Raw genomic sequence first — 18,888 nt, 5'->3', positions numbered from 1 at the left:
CCAGAGCACCTTGATGTTAAAGCTACACCTTAAGAATGGAGGGAACCACAACAAACTACATCTCCCACAATGCATTTCCGTATTGTTTGCGCAGACTCAGTGAGAGCTGAGCGGATACTGTATTCCCTTCTCCTTATTTTAATGTAAGATGGTGGTAAGAAGCGGCTGTATTAAGACATAGTTTAACTGCAATAGTAACATATTAAAAGTAGCATTTAAATATTAACAGAGGACAAGTGAATACAGAGACTCGAGCTGTTCAGGGGAAACTATTTCCGGACTGGAATTTACAGGACTATCTGCAAAGAGGAATCCCGGTTAGATAAAGTGAGTATTTGCTTGCTACCACTCGCTGTAAATCAGCTCTGTACAGCTGTGAGGGAGGTATTTTACATTTAATAGAAATATTACGATGTTTTAACGTTTAACACTTCATGTTTTCAGACCATAGCCTAAGTGTGAATAGAAGAGGAAAAGACATAGGGTGATACCGGGTGTCTCTTGCTGAGAGCCGGGCAGATATTAGTGGAAGAGGCGCAGGCTTCGGGCCGGTGTAGGCCGCACCTATGCCACTGGACAGTCAGACTGACAAACAATTGTGCCACCAAACTGTATTCTCAGTGTTTAGAGAAGCCGGTGTTATAGGTAAATCAGCTTGTGATTTAGTCCGGACTAAACAGTGCGGTGTATCTGATGTGTTTTAGTTGCCTCTGGTCAGTTTTAGGTCAGTTCCAGCTGTGAAGACACCTGACCGGTGTCATGTCGAAATCTGTTACCGCCCAAACGTGCCTCTATAATCACAAGGTTCTTAGAGCAGATTTTGATCAAACATCACCATAGCTTTATTAAAGTACAAGAGAAACGTGTTCATCCTTTAAATAGGGTACGTGAGGATGTATCGTTTCTAACAAGTACTGTTGAGTGGACCGTTGATTTTCAGAAACCTTTACAATTTACAAACCCAACTTTTAGAAATGTCCTGTATTTTAGTGAGCTATTTCTTTCGTTCAGGAGTTAAAACACTCATCATGTCTTTATGGTCTGTCATTAACTGATTTTGTCTTGTATTATCAACTGGAAGGAAAAGACATATACATATACATACATAAACATCTATACTGTTGAACTTGTCTAATAATTATATGGTGTGTTAAAGTTTTTCTCCCAGAAATGCTCTAGACACTGGTATTTTATACACTAGACATATTGATAGCAGCCCCAGTCTTGGCAAATCTTATTACAAAACCCATTTCAGAAAAAAAGAAGAAACTGACCTATGTCTCTTAAATCTTTATGCAAACATAGAAAGAAAATATTTCCAGTGTTTTCACTGATCAGCTTCACTGTATTTTGTAAATATAATCACATTTAGAATTTGATGATCATGTAACTGGTAGCCAAGAGTGAACAGTTCATTATTGGGGCTACCTAAACATACCACAACATCATAATTAAAGATGAAGTTGATATATTACAGCTCAACCTGACAACATGAACGCGTTTCTTATAGAAATAGCAGAGTTCTGCCTTTATACCGGAGGAGAATATCCACATCATTTTTGAAATAATGAGTTAGTTTAGTTAGTTTTAGCTTGACAAGATTTCTTTTAGAATGACAACAGGCTGTAGGTTGTACTGGCAAATCTCACCTGTTTTAACATCTTTCTCTATCTCCTGTCTTCTCCCAGCTGCTGTTTTTTGATCTGCTGTGATTTGAAAGTCCCTGTACCAGTGCAAGATGTCCCGTAGTCCTGAGCTGAAGGAAGACCTTATGGAGTGTCCTTTGTGTATGGAGCCACTAGAAATTGACGATGTCAACTTTTTTCCATGCACTTGTGGCTACCAGATCTGTCGTTTCTGCTGGCATCGCATCCGCACAGATGAGAACGGCCTCTGTCCAGCCTGCAGAAAGGTATGGCGCTACCATTTGTAGACTTTGTCTCGGAACGTTTTAATTATCCTTAAATTTAAGTGTCCTGATAGAAAAATAGATATAGCAATAGGATAAATAGCAATCACTTTGCTCTTTGAGGTTAATTTTGTAAATGTGGGCTTGTTTGTGTTTTTCATACAAACAGGCATATTTGCTTTTAATCTAGTCTTTATTAATGATTATATGCTGAGGTTTTGAATTATTGTTCTACAATATTCGTTAAATAATTATGGCTTGATTTGTTTTCTAAGGCTTTTCAAGAAGTATTAAGCATGGGTGAGACAGACAGATGTTAAAAAAAGTTTTAATTGTATTGCTATTATTGGGTGGGACCTGACCAAGATACACTGATGAGCGAAAACATGACCACCTGACTTATATACTGTCAGAACAGCTCTGATCTGCTGAGACATGGTTTCCACAAGACATCTAATAGAATCATCTGGTATCTGGTACCAGAACAAAATCAGCAAGTTCTTTAACTTCTGATGCCCTCTGTCTTGCGGGTAAACAATGCCTAACTGCCCAAATGATCTTGGAGAAAACTGATGAAAATGATTTGTTGAACCTGTTGACCTTCTTCTTTTGCTCCAGAGTCCATTTTCTATGTTTTCATGCCCATTGTAGGTGTTACATTGTATTTGTTACTAAAATAGACGGGACAGCACGGTGGCTAAGTGGGTAGCACTCTCCTCACAGCAAGAAGGTCCTGGGTTCGGACCTCAGGTGGAGCAGTCCGGGTCCTTTCTGTGTGGACTTTGCATGTTCTCCCCGGGTCTGCGTGGGTTTACTCCGGGTACTCCGGTTTCCTCTCACAGTCCAAAGACATGGAAGTGAGGTGAATTGAAGATACTAAATTGTCCAAAACTGTGTTTGATATAACCTTGTGAACTGATGAACCTTGTGTAATGAGTAACTACCGTTTCCTGTCATGAATGTAACCAAAGTGTAAAACATGACGTTAAAATCCTAATAAATAAACAAACAAACAAACAGACTAAAATAGACATTATCATGCATGTTTTTCAGTTGGCCTGTAATATTGGCCAATTTTGGGTTTGACAAGTGCATTGGCTATCAAAGTGACATCTGGTTTCCAAAGCACCAGTGTTTCTTTAAATGAATTCCACATTTGTGTAATACATTATGACATTGCAAAAGGGCTATCGTCACATCTTTCTGCAAACCTAAAAAACACAAAGATATTTAGCAGCATTTTGATATGATATTTTTATTGCTTTTCTGCACTTATAGTCATAGGACAGTTATATGACTCATGAAAGATGAGCTAGAAGCTTTCTTATTGGATGATAAGGATAATTGCATGTTTAATGCCCTGAAAATCTAGCTATATTCACAAGCTTTTATGTGAAATGTTTGTCAAGCTTCTATTGTGTTCATGCATTAGTAACCACAAACTGTACGATCTGACCTACTCATGAATTTTTAGCTGACAGAAACTCTTTTAATATTAAAACTAGAGATGGACCGATCGGGGTTTTTGGCACCGATTCCGATCTCCTTTCAGGGACATCGGCCGATAGCCGATTCCGATCGGGATGGGGGGGATTAGTAAATAAACTTAAAAAGAGCCTCACAGTAAAGATAAACCAGCGCAGCAGATTACCACAGATCTGTAACCGACCGTCAGACTCGTTCCATCTAAGGAGCTAAAAGTTTTCTAGTGATCCTGAACTAACAAATTTGGTAATGAACAAACTTTTGCCTCGGATTGGCTCTGTAACGTTTTCTGTTCTCATCTACATCACAAGTAAGAACCGCTTACGATTTACCAAAGTGAACCAGGAGTTTATATAACGTGCTGATAGAATCGACTCAGATGTGACCGGGTTGAATTATCTTTTTAAAGTAAATATTTCAATCAGCAAAATTACATCGTAAGAGCTTTCACGATGGTTTCTGTACGATTGTTGATGAATGGTGATGTGATGGTTGGTGCTTCGTAGCTCAAAGTCTGGATCAATCCACTGAGCTGTTAACTTAACGTGATCTTTATATATCACACGATCGGATCGGCTACTTTTAGGAAATATCGCCGATCGCCGATAGCATATTTTGATTGAAAATCGGCCGATACCGATTCATAGCCGATCGATCGTCCCATCTCTAATTAAAACCTACTAAGTTTCAAATTGGGAACCTTAACATCATTCAGACATTAATCTTCCCATTATCAGTGCATGTCACATTCAACTATACCCAATTTGGAAAAGTATTATTGTTATTGTTATTATTATTATAGTTAAGTATTATTGCACTAGTCTGTTATTATCGTTATCATTAGACCAATAAAATCATCCTGTGTATGCCATAGCCGTACCCAGAGGATCCGGCTGTCTACAAGCCCCTCTCACAGGAGGAGATCCAGAGGATAAAGAATGAGAAGAAGCAGAAGCAGAATGAAAAGAAGCAAAAGGTGACGGAGAACCGGAAGCACCTTGCCAGCGTGCGTGTGGTACAACGGAACCTGGTGTTCGTGGTGGGACTCTCACAGAGACTCGCAGATCCTGAGGTAAAAGGGATTTTATTGTTAGCACAATATTGCACAAAATTGTTCAGTTTAATGTAGTACCAAATGAAATACAACAATACGATGAAGAATCTAATGTTAACAAAAGAAAGATGTTCTCTTAAAGTGTTTTATACATTATATGAAAAGAAGTTAGGGCTAATAAATGGATGGGTGGAACAGTGGCTCAGTGGCTCAGCACTGCTGCCTCACAGCAAAAAGGGTTTGATTGGTAGGTGGAGCGTTCCAACTACTACAAAAGAAAACAACAAAAGTTTTCATCTGTGATGTTTTTAACAGGGGTTTTTGGTTTTTGGTCCTGGATTCTGTAGAGTTGCTTTGAGACAATGTCCATTGTAAAAAGTGCTATACAGATAAATTTGACTTGACTTGATGCAGCCTGTAAACATCGGTATATTTAAAAATTGACTGGTAAAAATAAAGGCTGACAATGCTTAGATTCTTTCCTAGTGATTATAACCATTATTCCAGTGACTGCACATAACAGTACACTCCACATTTCCTGCTGTGTGCCCAGCCTTAACTGCATTGGGAACAGTGATAGATTATGTGTGATCAGTCACCTTATTGCTCATCTTTTCATATTATTTTTTTGCAGTATTGAAGCTACCATAAGTGATCAGCCATAACATGAAAACCACCTTCTTGTTTGTACACTTACTGTCCATTTTATCAGATCCACTTGCCATGTAAGAGCACCTTGTAGTTCTACAATTACTGACTGTAGTCCATCTATTTCTCTGCATGCTTTTTTTTTTAACCTCTTTTCACCCTGTTCTTCAATGGTCAGGACCACTACAGAGCAGGTATTATTTAGGTGGTGGATCATTCTCAGCACTGCAGTAACACTGACATGGTGATGGTGTGTTAGTGTGTGTTGTGCTGGTATGAGTGGATCAGACACAGCAGTGCTGCTGGAGTTTTAAAATACTGTGTCCAGTCACTGTCCACTTTATTAGACACTCCTACCTAGTTGGTCCACCTTATAGATGTAAAGTCAGAGACGATCGCTCATCTATTGCTGCTGTTTGAGTTGGTCATCTTCTAGACCTTCAGTGGTCACAGGACGCTGCCCACAGGGCGCTGTTTGCTGAATGTATTTTTTGTTGGTGCACTATTCTCAGTCCAGCAGGGACTATGAGGTGTTTAAAAACTTCTTTAGCGCTGCTGTGTCTGATCCACTCATACCAGCACAACACACACTAACACACCACCACCATGTCAGTGTCACTGCAGTGCTGAGAATTATCCACCACCCAAATAATACCTACTCTGTAGTGGTTCTGGGGGGGTCCTGACCATTAAATAACAGTATGAAAGGGGGCTAACAAAGCATGCAGAGTAACAGATGGACTACAGTCAGTAATTGTAGAACTGAAGTGCTGCTATATGGTAAGCGGAGCTGATAAAATGGACAGTGAGTGTAGAAACAAGGAGGTGGTTTTAATGTTATGGCTGATCGGTGTATACATACATACATACATACAGTGCTGGCCAAAAGTATTGGCACCCCTGCAATTCTGTCAGATAATACTCAATTTCTTCCAGAAAATGACTGCAATCACAAATGCTTTGGTATTAATATCTTCATTTATTTTGCTTGCAATGAAAAAACACAAAAGAGAATGAAAAAAAAGTCAAATCAATTATCATTTTACACAAAACTCCAAAAATGGGCCGGACAAAAGTATTGGCTCCCTCAGCCTAATACTTGGTAGCACAACCTTTAGACAAAATAACTGCGAACAACCGCTTCCGGTAACCATCAATGAGTGTCTTACAATGCCCTGCTGGAATTTTAGACCATTCTTCTTTGGCAAACTGCTCCAGGTCCCTGAGATTTGAAGGGTGCCTTCTCCAAACTGCCATTTTGAGATCTCTCCACAGGTGTTCTATGGGATTCAGGTCTGGACTCATTGCTGGCCACTTTAGAAGTCTCCAGTGCTTTCTCTCAAACCATTTTCTAGTGCTTTTTGAAGTGTGTTTTGGGTCATTGTCCTGCTGGAAGACCCATGACCTCTGAGGGAGACCCAGCTTTCTCACACTGGGCCCTACATTATGCTGCAAAATTTGTTGGTAGTCTTCAGACTTCATAATGCCATGCACACGGTCAAGCAGTCCAGTGCCAGAGGCAGCAAAGCAACCCCAAAACATCAGGGAACCTCTGCCATGTTTGACTGTAGGGACCGTGTTCTTTTCTTTGAAGGCCTCGTTTTTTTTCCTGTAAACTCTATGTTGATGCCTTTTCCCAAAAAGCTCTACTTTTGTCTCATCTGACCAGAGAACATTCTTCCAAAACGTTTTTGGCTTTCTCAGGTAAGTTTTGGCAAACTCCAGCCTGGCTTTTTTATGTCTCTGGGTCAGAAGTGGGGTCTTCCTGGGTATCCTACCATAGAGTCCCTTTTCATTCAGACGCCGACGGATAGTACGGGTTGACACTGTTGTACCCTCGGACTGCAGGGCAGCTTGAACTTGTTTGGATGTTAGTCGAGGTTCTTTATCCACCATCCGCACAATCTTTCGTTGAAATCTCTCGTCAATTTTTCTTTTCCGTCCACATCTAGGGAGGTTAGCCACAGTGCCATGGGCTTTAAACTTCTTGATGACACTGTGCACGGTAGACACAGGAACATTCAGGTCTTTGGAGATGGACTTGTAGCCTTGAGATTGCCCATGCTTCCTCACAATTTTGCTTCTCAAGTCCTCAGACAGTTCTTTGGTCTTCTTTCTTTTCTCCATGCTCAATGTGGTACACACAAGGACACAGGACAGAGGTTGAGTCAACTTTAATCCATTTTAACTGGCTGCAAGTGTGATTTAGTTATTGCCACCACCTGTTATGTGCCACAGGTAAGTAAGAGGTGCTGTTAATTACACAAATTAGAGAAGCATCACATCATTTTTCAAAGGGTGCCAATACTTTTGTCCACCCCCTTTTTTATGTTTGGTGTGGAATTATATCCAATTTGGCTTTTTGACAATTCTTTTTGTGGTTTTCCATTGAAGACAAATTAAATGAACATTTTAATATCAAAGCATTTGTAATTGCAATCATTTTCTGGAAGAAATTGAGTATTATCTGACAGAATTGCAGGGGTGCCAATACTTTTGGCCAGCACTGTACATACATACATATATATATACATTTATAAAAAAAATTTGTGTCTTTTCACAGCTTTTAAATATTATATAGTTTCTGTCGACATGGCTGGATTCAGTCCTTAGCTGTAATTACTCACAGTTCACCTCGACACTGAACCACCAGCATATCCATTTTCATTTTCTTTCCCCATATTAGTGTAAAATAAGGGTTATACCCTCCACACAGATTATTATGATTTCACAATTGCTGGTTAATTAACAATAATTTTTTAAACACTGCGTTTAAGGCTTTACCTGGAGATTTAAATGTTTTAATATTTAATATTAACATTTTTAATTCCTAATAAGTGTCATTTTGTATCATCACTAGCAAAGTGTGATAACCACTCAGGTGTGCTGGTGTCTGATTAGTGAAGATATTTGTTGGAAGTAAAGTCATTTCTGTATGAAATGTTATTTGTATGGAAACCACTCAGATTTTTGACTGCACACATACACACAATTATGACTTAATAACACATAAGATCTTTCTGTCACAAATTCAATAACTTTGTCAGCAGCAGTGAAACTGGGCTAGAATCTTGTCAACTTTATGTTGTGTAACGCTTGATTAGTTGACATTCTATGTGGGTAAGGTCGACACAGCTGCATTTTCTTTGGAATTAAATGGTGGTGTATTTTTTGTGATTTGGTGTCTTTTTTAGTTTCTCCTCTCTCTGGCACTTTTCACACTTTGTCTGTATAGACTGTGGTATGGTGTAAAAGTAGGTAATGTATTACTAATTTAAGATTTGAATGCTAAATTTGCAGCAAGGTAAAAAACTTACATAAAATGCCTGCTTGGTCAAAAATGCTCATCCACACACCTTAATGTAAAAAAAAGACTTTTTTTGGAAACCCAATCAGGAACTACAGAAATAGCAGCACAACTGGCCTGATGCACAGCTCTGTTTCCACCACTGTGTTGTTTTAGGTGGAAACCCATCTGGGTTTAATCACGGGGCTTTTTTAAGTTGAAGTTCATCAAATCATCTTATGTATCATGTGTGTTGTACTGTTGTAATTGCTAACTTGTGTAAAAGTGTTGTAAAACATGTATGACTACTTCTGATCTATTAAATCAGCAGCCTGGGGGCCAGATCTGCCTCTTAAGTATATTTTTATGGCTCTTTAATTTTTGTTAACAGCCAATTATAAACAGTATGAGTAATCACATGGCATTACTCATAACTTGATTCTTTAAACTGTGATGCTAAAAGTGGATGTCTAGACACACCCTGTTATTTGTCATTTGTAAAATATTGCAATAGTGCATGTCATGGTTTAAATCCTCTGTTTATTTTTACTTCTTAATTACGTCAGATATCATTCATCATTTGCGTTTACAATTCTGTGATTCTTCATCAAGTGTTCTCTTGAAAAAAATGCAAATCATTTACATTATTTTGTAATATCCATATCATGGTCTATGTCATGTCACTATGCCATCATTGCTTTGTGATGGTTGGCTGCACAGATGGGTCAGCTTTCTTCAATGCCCTCTGACGCTCCGTCGCATGGAGCAGACTGGTAATGCAATCCAAGTCGGGACGTTGTCAATCCAGCTAATTTTTGGTCTTCGTCTTCCGAGTCCTTCCACAAGATATCTATAGAATCATCGTTTGATTTAATGACTTTATTTTTTGAACATTGTCATTTAATGTGATTTTTGTTATGAAATTGATTGTGTGGTTTAATGTGTTTGTACTGTTGGTACCATTTAACAAAGCAGTGAGAAAAAATCACACTTATTCAAATTAAGAAGATTGATTGCTGCCTTATTGACCTAATTGCTTTGTTTTTGTTTTACATAAAATATACTGCCATCTTACACCTGATTCTGTCAATTTTTAGGTTCTTAAGAGACCAGAGTACTTTGGTAAATTTGGTAAAATACATAAAGTGGTGATCAACAACAGTACATCATATGCAGGCTCACAGGTGAGCATTTACATTAATTATAAGATTGTGCTCATGTATAAAAATGTATGTCTAAAATAAACTGTACACTTGTTTTCTCTGCAGGGTCCCAGTGCCAGTGCCTATGTTACCTACATCCGATCAGAGGATGCCTTACGAGCAATACAGTGTGTGAACAACGTGGTAGTTGATGGTAGAACACTTAAGGTGAGATGAGATGGTGACATAGGTGTGATGTTTCAGAACATAGCTACTTGTGCGTTGTAGTGATCGGTTCGAGTTCTCAAGTACCTATATACTTGTCATCAATGATTGATCATTTTTGTTATTGTCATTATAGCATGAGTTTGTCTATTACTTCTGGTAAAAACACAATTTCACTTTTTAATTGGTTCCGAAGGATTACTGTAAATACCATTTGCTTGCAGTAACACTGGAGCAGATTAAGTTGTGGACTATTGTCTCACACTTATACATAGCTTCACCCTGTTTTTCTGCAAAATGCAAGAAAAGCCTAATTAAAATCAACCAAAAATAGCTCTTGGCTGATTTGTCAGTGAAGTAATCAGAATCTGCAAAACAAAGTATCATGACTGCACCTTTATCAAAAATAGTAAAATAATGTTTAAAAATTGGTTTTGGGCCGCTCAGGTGGCGCAGCGGTAAAACACACGCTGTTCACCAGAGCTGAGACCTTGAATACATCGTATCGAATCTCGGCTCTGCCTTGCCAGCTGAGGCTGAGTGGCTACATGAACAGCGATTGGCCTGTTGTTCAGATAAGGGGTGGGACTAAAAAAAGCCGGATCGGGACTCTCTCTCAGACTAGTGCGATTACAACCTCTGCTGGCTGATTGGTGGCGCCTGCACGGAGATGGGGAAGGAGTGCGGTAGGGGGTGTGGCCCTCCGTGCACAGCGCTGTACTGCACTGCGCTCGTCAAGTGTGGGTGATAAGATGTTTGATTGCTGTGCTCGTTTTGGAGGGGGTAAAAAAAAAAATTGGTTTTGGATGCTCTGTCTGTGAGTTTTAGCCCCTCAACCAACCCGGCTAGGTGCTTAACAGACACAGTCAGCTTTATATTTTTCTGTCTTTTATGTTTTAATTAAAAATAGAATTTAAACAACACATTTAAAATCATGTACAGTGATTTAACAATGTAAAATGTAATGCACTAAAATAGTTGGTTTATTTTACACAGTCTAACTGCTTTTGTTGTTTGATTTTTTTTTCAGGCTTCTTTAGGCACAACTAAGTACTGCAGCTATTTTCTGAAAAGTATGCAGTGTCCCAAGCCGGACTGTATGTACCTGCATGAACTGGGGGACGAGGCAGCTAGTTTTACTAAGGAGGAAATGCAGGTGAGAACAGAACTGCCTTTCATTTCTTTCTCCTGAAAAAAGCTGTACTTTAAGGGGAAGTAGAAAAACATCCAACATGTCAACTTAAACGTCCTACAACAGCTTTTTCGAAAACAGATATCCTTTTTTTATTAAAAGGAGGAGGGTTAATATTCCATAACCACCAAACTACCACTGTTGGTCCCTTGACCAATTCACATAGTTAACCTTTTATTTTGTCTCGTTTCTAAATCACTTTGAATGAAATCCTCTCCCAGGAGGAATTATTGTAAATGCTGTAACATGCTTTGTTTGTAACATTGTGTTCATATTGTTTTTGTAGGCTGGGAAGCACCAGGAATATGAACAAAAACTACTTCAGGATCTTTACAAAGCAAATCCCAACTTTCTACAAACCTCAACATGTGGAGGGGAGAAGTCTAAAAACAAAGCAAATACCACACAAAGGTAGGATTTTAAGGGGAATGTAGCATATTGTAGTCTACTTTTCATATTGTAGCAAGCTCAACACGCCCTAGAGGCCCTCAAGTCTAAACATTCCACCATTATTAACGTTCTACAATAAGTATAACAACTAACCAGTATGAACTACAATGTAGTATTTTGCTGGATCCCAAGTCACTTCAGTATACCTGATTTTGAAAGAGCTGACCAGGCAGCAAATATGACTACCCATAAACTAGCCCCTGACTGTAGCCCCCGCCAGCCAATGCTAAGCCAGCATACATCATGAGCAAATCGCAAGCTGATTGGAACACACAAACTACATGAGACCAACCCAAGCATAAGTAGTAGAATCACAACCTACCCTGAAAATCAGTAGGAAAAAGTTGTATATGGCAGATGCCGTATTGGACATACAAAGCTGATGCACTCCTCCTAATAAGGAGTTTGGGAAGTTTTTATAAACACATCATCAGAATGTACGATATATTAACATGACAGATGCCGCCTTTATATAGCACCAACTATAGAGCATATTTTTACTCAAACCAAAGCTGAAACTCATATTTCTGTCAATAACAAGACTAAAAGCACATACCCATGACTATCCATCAAAACCTTTTCTACCAGAATAATTGCCCGTGAGCCACAAAATCTTCACTAACTTAACAGATCATCAACAGATGGATTTTTTTCAGCCTTTAGGATTTATTGATCTCATATTTGAATCATCCTCATTTTGAATTACTGTGAGTAAATTTCATCATCTGTTCTTTTGTGTTCTTCATTCACAGGCAGAACAGTAAAGAGAACTGGCCCTTATTACAAGGTTATAGTAAACTAGCGAACGGTTTACCAACAGAACACAGAAAATCCCCGCCACTTTTAGACTGCCTGACAGACTCCGATCACATGACCCCAGAAGAGCCAGACCCCGAAATAGGAACAGATCAGAACACAGGACTCCCACCATTTCCTTCAGCTTTAGAACCTAGCAGGTACGGTCTCACACTGATACATACAGACGGAGCATTTCCATCCAAAATCTAACCTGTAAGCAAATTGCTTTTAAGTTGTCAGCTGTTATGCAAATATACTGAAAGGCTTGGATTAGGGTTATATGATCAAAAACAAACTATGTAAAACAGTGCATCCTGTGGTCTTTTTGAGTTTAGTCAAACATGTTTGATGCGTTTTGTCAAATTTTCATTACACCTGTTTACATCACTACAGACATTAAAACATGATTTTCTAAATGAACAGTGTTGTGGAGAAAAGTACAAATACATGCACATCCAAATTTAGATAATCAACCAGACACAGTTATGAACAATGTCAGGTTTCATCACTACAATATGCTTTTTAGATCAAAATTGACTGTTTACTGCACAGCAGGTTTTCAGTTTTCCTAACATATTGCACATAAGTGACACTGGTGCTCTGGCTTTTGATCTTTTTAACCTCTTCATCGTGCCTAAACTATATCCAACTACAACTCATTTCATTAGAATTTTTTAGAATAATCTAGCCTTTTTATGTTGCTTAAAACCCTGTGTTGTTGGCATCCTGTAAAAGCCTGTGTCTTTCGACTTCTACCTTGCCAAGCATAAGGTAAAGTATACTCACTGTTAGTGGCATCAAATAATGAATTATTTACTATATACCCTATATATACACTATATTTACTATATACTATTTTGTAGTAGTATTCAGATCTTATATAAACCAGATCTGAATTTAACAGAACATCTTTGGGATGTTGTAGAACAGCATACATCTGCATTAGAAAATCTGAAGCAACTATATGATGCGATCATGTCAACATGGACCAAAATCTCAAGGTGGTTTCAACACCTTGCAGAATCAAGTCACAAATAATTAAGACAGAATATTAATATGGTGTTTCTAATAAATTGGCCTGTAAGTTAAGTCTCACTGTTAAGGATTAAGGGTGATTTGAAGCATCATGAACAATTCTGGTTGGTTTGTATACACAAAAAAGCTGCTGATGTGCTTACACTTTTACATGGTAATTAATTGAGGACCTGCAATGGATTGGCACCCTGTCCAAGGTATTACTGCTTTGTGCCCAGTGTTTCCTGGTAACGCTGGAAATGTTGCAACCCTGGCCAGGATAAAGAATTTTTTTTTTAAAGACTTATAAATCTCCAAAGAGCTTTAATTTCTGATGATCTGTGAAAAACAATTAGGGATTTTTAATGTTTGTTTTATTTATTTTAATTTGACGTAGTTTACACTCCACACAAATGAAAACTTTTGCTGATTTTCTAAACTTTCAAATCTCAAGTCTCCTGATATTTATATTTTATATTTCTAATTCTGTTTTAGTCCGGTTGACCAACCAACAGAAGCTGTTAGTATAGGAAATGGAGAGAATCTACCACAGGTAAGATTATACTTCAACAAATATTCACATTAACTTGCATTTATTTCATAACTGATATTAAGTCACCTGTGAACTTTACATTTTGTCTTTGTTTTTGGCTTTCTCAGGTCCCTAGCAATGACTCACCCTCACCTCCCCCTGGGTTTTCTAAACCCAGTCTGCCATTACCCATCAGTGTGGCAGATCTTACAGCTCGATCGCCGTTTGAGGGAGCACCAGCCGAGTCTCAGTCACTCTTCTCAGACAACAGTAATTTTAGACATCCAAACCCACTTCCCAGCAGCCTGCCCTCATTTCCCAGTTCTCCACAGAGTGGTTCTGACTGGCCTATGACCCCTGAACCCCAGAGCCTCTTTACCTCAGGTATTTGTACATACATACACATTGACATCAGTCACTTGACAAACACTTGTATCAAAATTTTATTTAGAAATAAGTTCACACACAAGTATACAGTTTGAGGTATGCTACATTTGAGGTAGGGGTGGATGTAAACAGTTTAGGAAAAGCATCTAATTATTGTATTTGATATTTTTACAATTCGTGTCATATTAAAAATGCTGTTTTTTCTGTCTGTTCCAAAAAGCCACACAGTATCACTTTCAACATGATTGGTCAATTAGCTCAAAAAGAATATTTCTCAGCACAAGATCACAAATATCTTAAGTCTTCTGCATATCATGATAAATCCAATAAATGCTGTTCCAATTAATCTAGACACATGGGCTCAGGAGTGCTTCAGAAAACCGTTGTGACTTAACACAGTTTACCGCTGCGTCAAAAAAGGCAACCTAAAATGCGAATGCATAAAGCCAAAGCCATGCTTCAATTGAAGGGCAGTAGAAGCTCAGCAGCTAAAGTACTGAACTAATAATCATAAGGCTGCTAATTCAAGCCCTGCCACTACCACTGTTGGGACCCTAAACTCTCAATTGCTTGTCTGTAATAATCCACAACTGTAAATTGATTAGGGGAAACGTCTGCTAAATGCTGTGAATTGCAAAGAAAAGAAGAAGAAAAAAAAAACATGCCAGTTGGGTGACTGGCTCTGCCAGTGTGTTCTTAAATATAAGTGTTATGCTTTGTGAGAAACTGGTGACCTCTTCAATTTGTATTACTGCTTTGCATCAAGTGTTTTGTTTTAGGCTGACTAGTATAGAGTGGTTACTCTAATGTAAATTTTTGCCAATATCTGTTTTTTTAGACACCATTCCTGTGTCTTCATCCACCGACTGGCAGGCAGCGTTTGGTTTTGGCTCCTCGGCTAAGCAGCAGCAGCAGCAACAGGAGGACGATCTGGGGTTTGACCCGTTTGATGTGACGAGGAAGGCACTGGCTGACCTCATTGAGAAGGAGCTGTCGGTGCAGGAGGTGTCACCGCACTCCCCCTCTCTCCTACCTAACGGCCAGCAACGCCTTTCTTCGCTGCAGCACAGAGGCCTGTACAACTCGTTCAGCCGGCCCACACACATGCACACCGGCCCTGCACGTCAGCCCTGGGTGGGTCTGCCTACTCGCAACAACCTCACACACTTGAACCATGTCACACACGGCCACTTCCTTGACTTAAACTGCCCACCACAACACCACAGCACAGGCCTTGGTGGGATCACTATATCAGGTGTGTACAACTGGTTCTTTCAACATTTTTTTATTATGCTTGTAAGATAACTAGAGCACATGGACACGCAGCTGTCCATTTGTTACCCAGTGACCTAAATTCTAGAACTGAACATCTAGTCCAGATGGGTTCTTTTCTCTTTGTAACTTACATACTTGTGTTCTTAGCAGAAAACAGTGGCATAGCAGAAAGTATAAATGTGAAAGAGTGGCAAGACGGCTTAAGGGCACTCCTACCAAATATAAACATCAACTTCGGAGGCCTTCCAAATTCCACATCATCCTCCTCCTCTTCATCATCGTCTACGTCAAGTGTGAACCACGTCGGGGCACTGGCAGGCTCAAGGGTCTCACACAGTCTGAGCTGGGATGGCACAACAAGCTGGATGGACCCAGCAATAATTACTGGTACTGGAAGTTTTTTTTTTTTCATAATGAGCTTACCATTATGTTGCTTTTGATTATTATTTAGACAAACTTTTTATTTTTGAGAATACACGGGTGGCACAGCGGCTCAGTGGGTAGCACTATCACGTCACAGCAAGAAGGTCCTGGGTTCAATTCCCCAGGTAAAGCGGTCTGGATTCTTTCTGTGTGGAGTTTGCATGTTCTCCCAGTGTTTGTGTGGGTTTCCTCTGGGAGCTCCGGTTTCCTTCAACAGTCCAGAAACATGCAAGTGATGTGAATTGGAGAGAATAAATTGTCCGTGACTGTGTTTGACATGAAACACTTGAACTGGTGAATCTGATCTGATGTAACAAGTAGCTACCTATTCTGTCATGGATGTAACCAAAGTGTGTAAAACATGACATTAAAATCCTAATAAATAATAAATAAATAATTAGAATACATATATTTAAATTTAATCATATGTTTTAACATGAATTACAACAAAAATTTGTGCTGTTATGTTAGTGCTGAGTGTATTGGTTTACTGGCTAAGACACCTTCCTACTATCCCAACCATGACTAGATTTTTGGGCTGTGCTGTTCTTCCATTAACCAACTGAAGATGAGTTAAAGTGGTACGACTTGTCATGTGAATATAGACTTCATACTATTAGTTGTTTTCCCATCATTTCTAAAATTATGGGCATTAAACTAATAACACATTAAATTTGGTTTATCCACCGACTGTAAAAAAACACGCTAGCACACCAGAGCTTGGATCTCAAATACATTGTATCTAATCTCAGCTCTGCCATCCGGCTGGGCTGAGCGGCCACATGAACAACGATTGGCCGGTTGTTCATATAGGGATGGGGCATTAAGCCAGATAGGGACTCCTCGTGACTGATGCACTACGACCTCTGCTGGCTGATTGATGGCACCTGCACAGAGGTGGGAAAGGGCATTGATCTGGGTGTGTCTCTCCGTACGCAAGGCTGATTCACATATATGCACTCGCCTAGTGTGGGTGAAAAGATGCATATGGCTGCTGCCCCCGTGTCGGAGGGGGTGTGGGTTAGCTTCGTTCTCCTCAAATCAGAGCGGGGGTCGGCATTAGTAAAGAGGAAGTGTGATGCAATCGGGCAATTGGACGCGCAAAAAAATCGGGAGAAAAAGGAGAGAAAACATATTACAGGGTGTCCGCGGATCCTTAAAAAGTCTTAAATTTAATGAGGGCGTAACTGCAGCAGTTATGAGGAATCTTTAGACAAGCCAATTATTGTCTGTATAGACACTCGGCCTGCCGTTAACAGGGCTGAGATGTTTTACCGCTGTGCCACTCGAGTGTCTATAAAGACTTATTTTTAGAACTGGTGTAGTTCTGAATGGCAGACCAAATACCCAATTTTGGCAGTTTCTCCTACTTTAAAGGGGTTACAGCTTACAAACGCTTCTGTCGTCTGATATTTCAAACACCTGAATTTGTATAAAAATATACAAAAGACATACCTGGGCTGAAAACACCAAGTTGTCCACTTCCAACTTAATGCTTGTAATATCATGTTTCTCCTTCACAAAATATTGAAAGATTTAACTAAACTTTTTCCCCCTTTTAATTCTTTTTATTCCTCTTGTCTTTCCTGTTTCTTTTCTCAAGGTATTCCATCGTCCACCAGCGGTAGTTTGGACTGTGTGCAGGACGAGAACCCTCCTCACTGGCTCAAGTCTTTGCAGTCTCTGACCGAGATGGACGGGCCGAGCGCTTCGCTGGCATCTCAGCCTCGTCACTCGGGTCTGCTGGACTCCGCGACACGGCTTCCTCTGCACAGAGGCGGCTGGGCGCCATACCTCCCACCTCCGTCACTCGCCCCCAACCACTTTCACTCTCCACCACCAGGCTTCCAGACTGCCTTCAGACCTCCAGCACAGACAGCCACAGACCTCCTACAGCGCGCCGGAATGGAGCGCCACTAGCAACAAAACCTCACCCCTTCTTCATCCCTCTTTAACTTAACTGTAATAAAGCGTAAGGCTGCAGATTATCCCAATCATTAATACCATAAGCTCTTATTTGTCTCCATTTAACCCCCAAAAGTAATCATTTGTCTATTTTTTGAGAAACACATTAATGATCTTATGTGTGGAATGGCCAGGGTTATCATGGATTACATTAGAAGGTTTGTACACACTTTAAGTCACTTAAAAGTTAAACAATCATAATATTTGATTCACACAACAATTATGCTTAACAAAAATGATAGTAAATCATTGTCATGTCTCATACAGTTCTTAACTCTTCCACGTTCCCATTCTAACCTAATACTGTGAATATTGTGTTGGTTACTTAACAGCATCGACAGCAGTTGTAACTTATATGAATGAGGAAAGATTAACGGTTATTTCAGACGAGTCAGTGCAATACACCAGTCCCTTTTAATCATGAATCTGAAGGTGATGTTGCCTTGAAAGTTTATCAAACTCACTAATAATCCTTTTCCAGTATCAAGGTGCCAGTGTTTGTTCACAAAACCTTTTCAAGAACAAGCTTACAACTTTATCAGGTTTCAGGCCGACATTCAGGTTTGCAGACATTTACACAATGGTAAAGTTCTCAAGCAACAGCAAGGGCAAATAGAAAAAACAAGACGTGTAAAAGTACATCTAATAAAAGGCCAGTAACATCTCTTTATACAGGGAATCAAACCGTACAGAAGAACCGTCTGAACCATCTGCTTGTGTGATTTTAAATTTTTTCAGAAGTGCTTTACTGCCGAAGAAATTTGTTGGATAAGATATTGGGGAACCAGCACACCCCAAGCAGTACATCCTGTTTTTTTCTCTGTTTAATTAACGTGGGATAATTTAATGTGAAGTCAAGAACTGTGCATCTATTGTGGTTTCTCGGCACAGCAGTCAAAGTCTGTATTAAAAAAGTGCTCCAAAAAATAAAGTGATGCAACATCGTATTTTATAATTTTGCTCTATGTTTGTATGGAATATGTATTTGGTCAGAATAAGATTTAGAAATAAGATTACTAATTTAATAATGTCAAGAATAAAATTTTAAGACTTTAAAATGTAGGGAAATTTTACTAGCAAATTTTGGAGTGTTTACTCACAGC

The 18,888-nt window shown here is 39.3% G+C and overlaps 1 protein-coding gene across 2 annotated transcripts; it reads left to right on the top strand.

The window, feature by feature from the left end:
* Window positions 1–200: 200 nt before the first annotated feature.
* Window positions 201–18,732, top strand: cnot4a (CCR4-NOT transcription complex, subunit 4a). Of its 2 annotated transcripts, none has more exons than XM_063000712.1 (13): window positions 201–327; window positions 1,689–1,912; window positions 4,269–4,466; window positions 9,480–9,566; window positions 9,651–9,752; window positions 10,780–10,905; window positions 11,228–11,352; window positions 12,144–12,347; window positions 13,699–13,756; window positions 13,864–14,119; window positions 14,961–15,377; window positions 15,548–15,784; window positions 17,424–18,732. In XM_063000712.1, exons 2-13 carry the CDS (start codon window positions 1,739–1,741, stop codon window positions 17,738–17,740), a joined length of 2,301 nt encoding a protein of 766 aa, XP_062856782.1. In that variant the 5' UTR covers window positions 201–327; window positions 1,689–1,738; the 3' UTR covers window positions 17,741–18,732. The 2 variants fall into 2 exon arrangements, with proteins under 2 accessions (XP_062856782.1, XP_062856781.1); XM_063000711.1 differs by having other exon boundaries at window positions 15,545–15,784.
* Window positions 18,733–18,888: the final 156 nt, after the last annotated feature.

Source organism: Trichomycterus rosablanca, chromosome 8 (genome assembly GCF_030014385.1).
Source record: "Trichomycterus rosablanca isolate fTriRos1 chromosome 8, fTriRos1.hap1, whole genome shotgun sequence".
Lineage (NCBI taxonomy): Eukaryota > Metazoa > Chordata > Actinopteri > Siluriformes > Trichomycteridae > Trichomycterus > Trichomycterus rosablanca.
The sequence above is the reverse complement of the archived record's forward strand: the minus strand, read 5'-3'. Positions and strand labels throughout refer to the sequence as shown.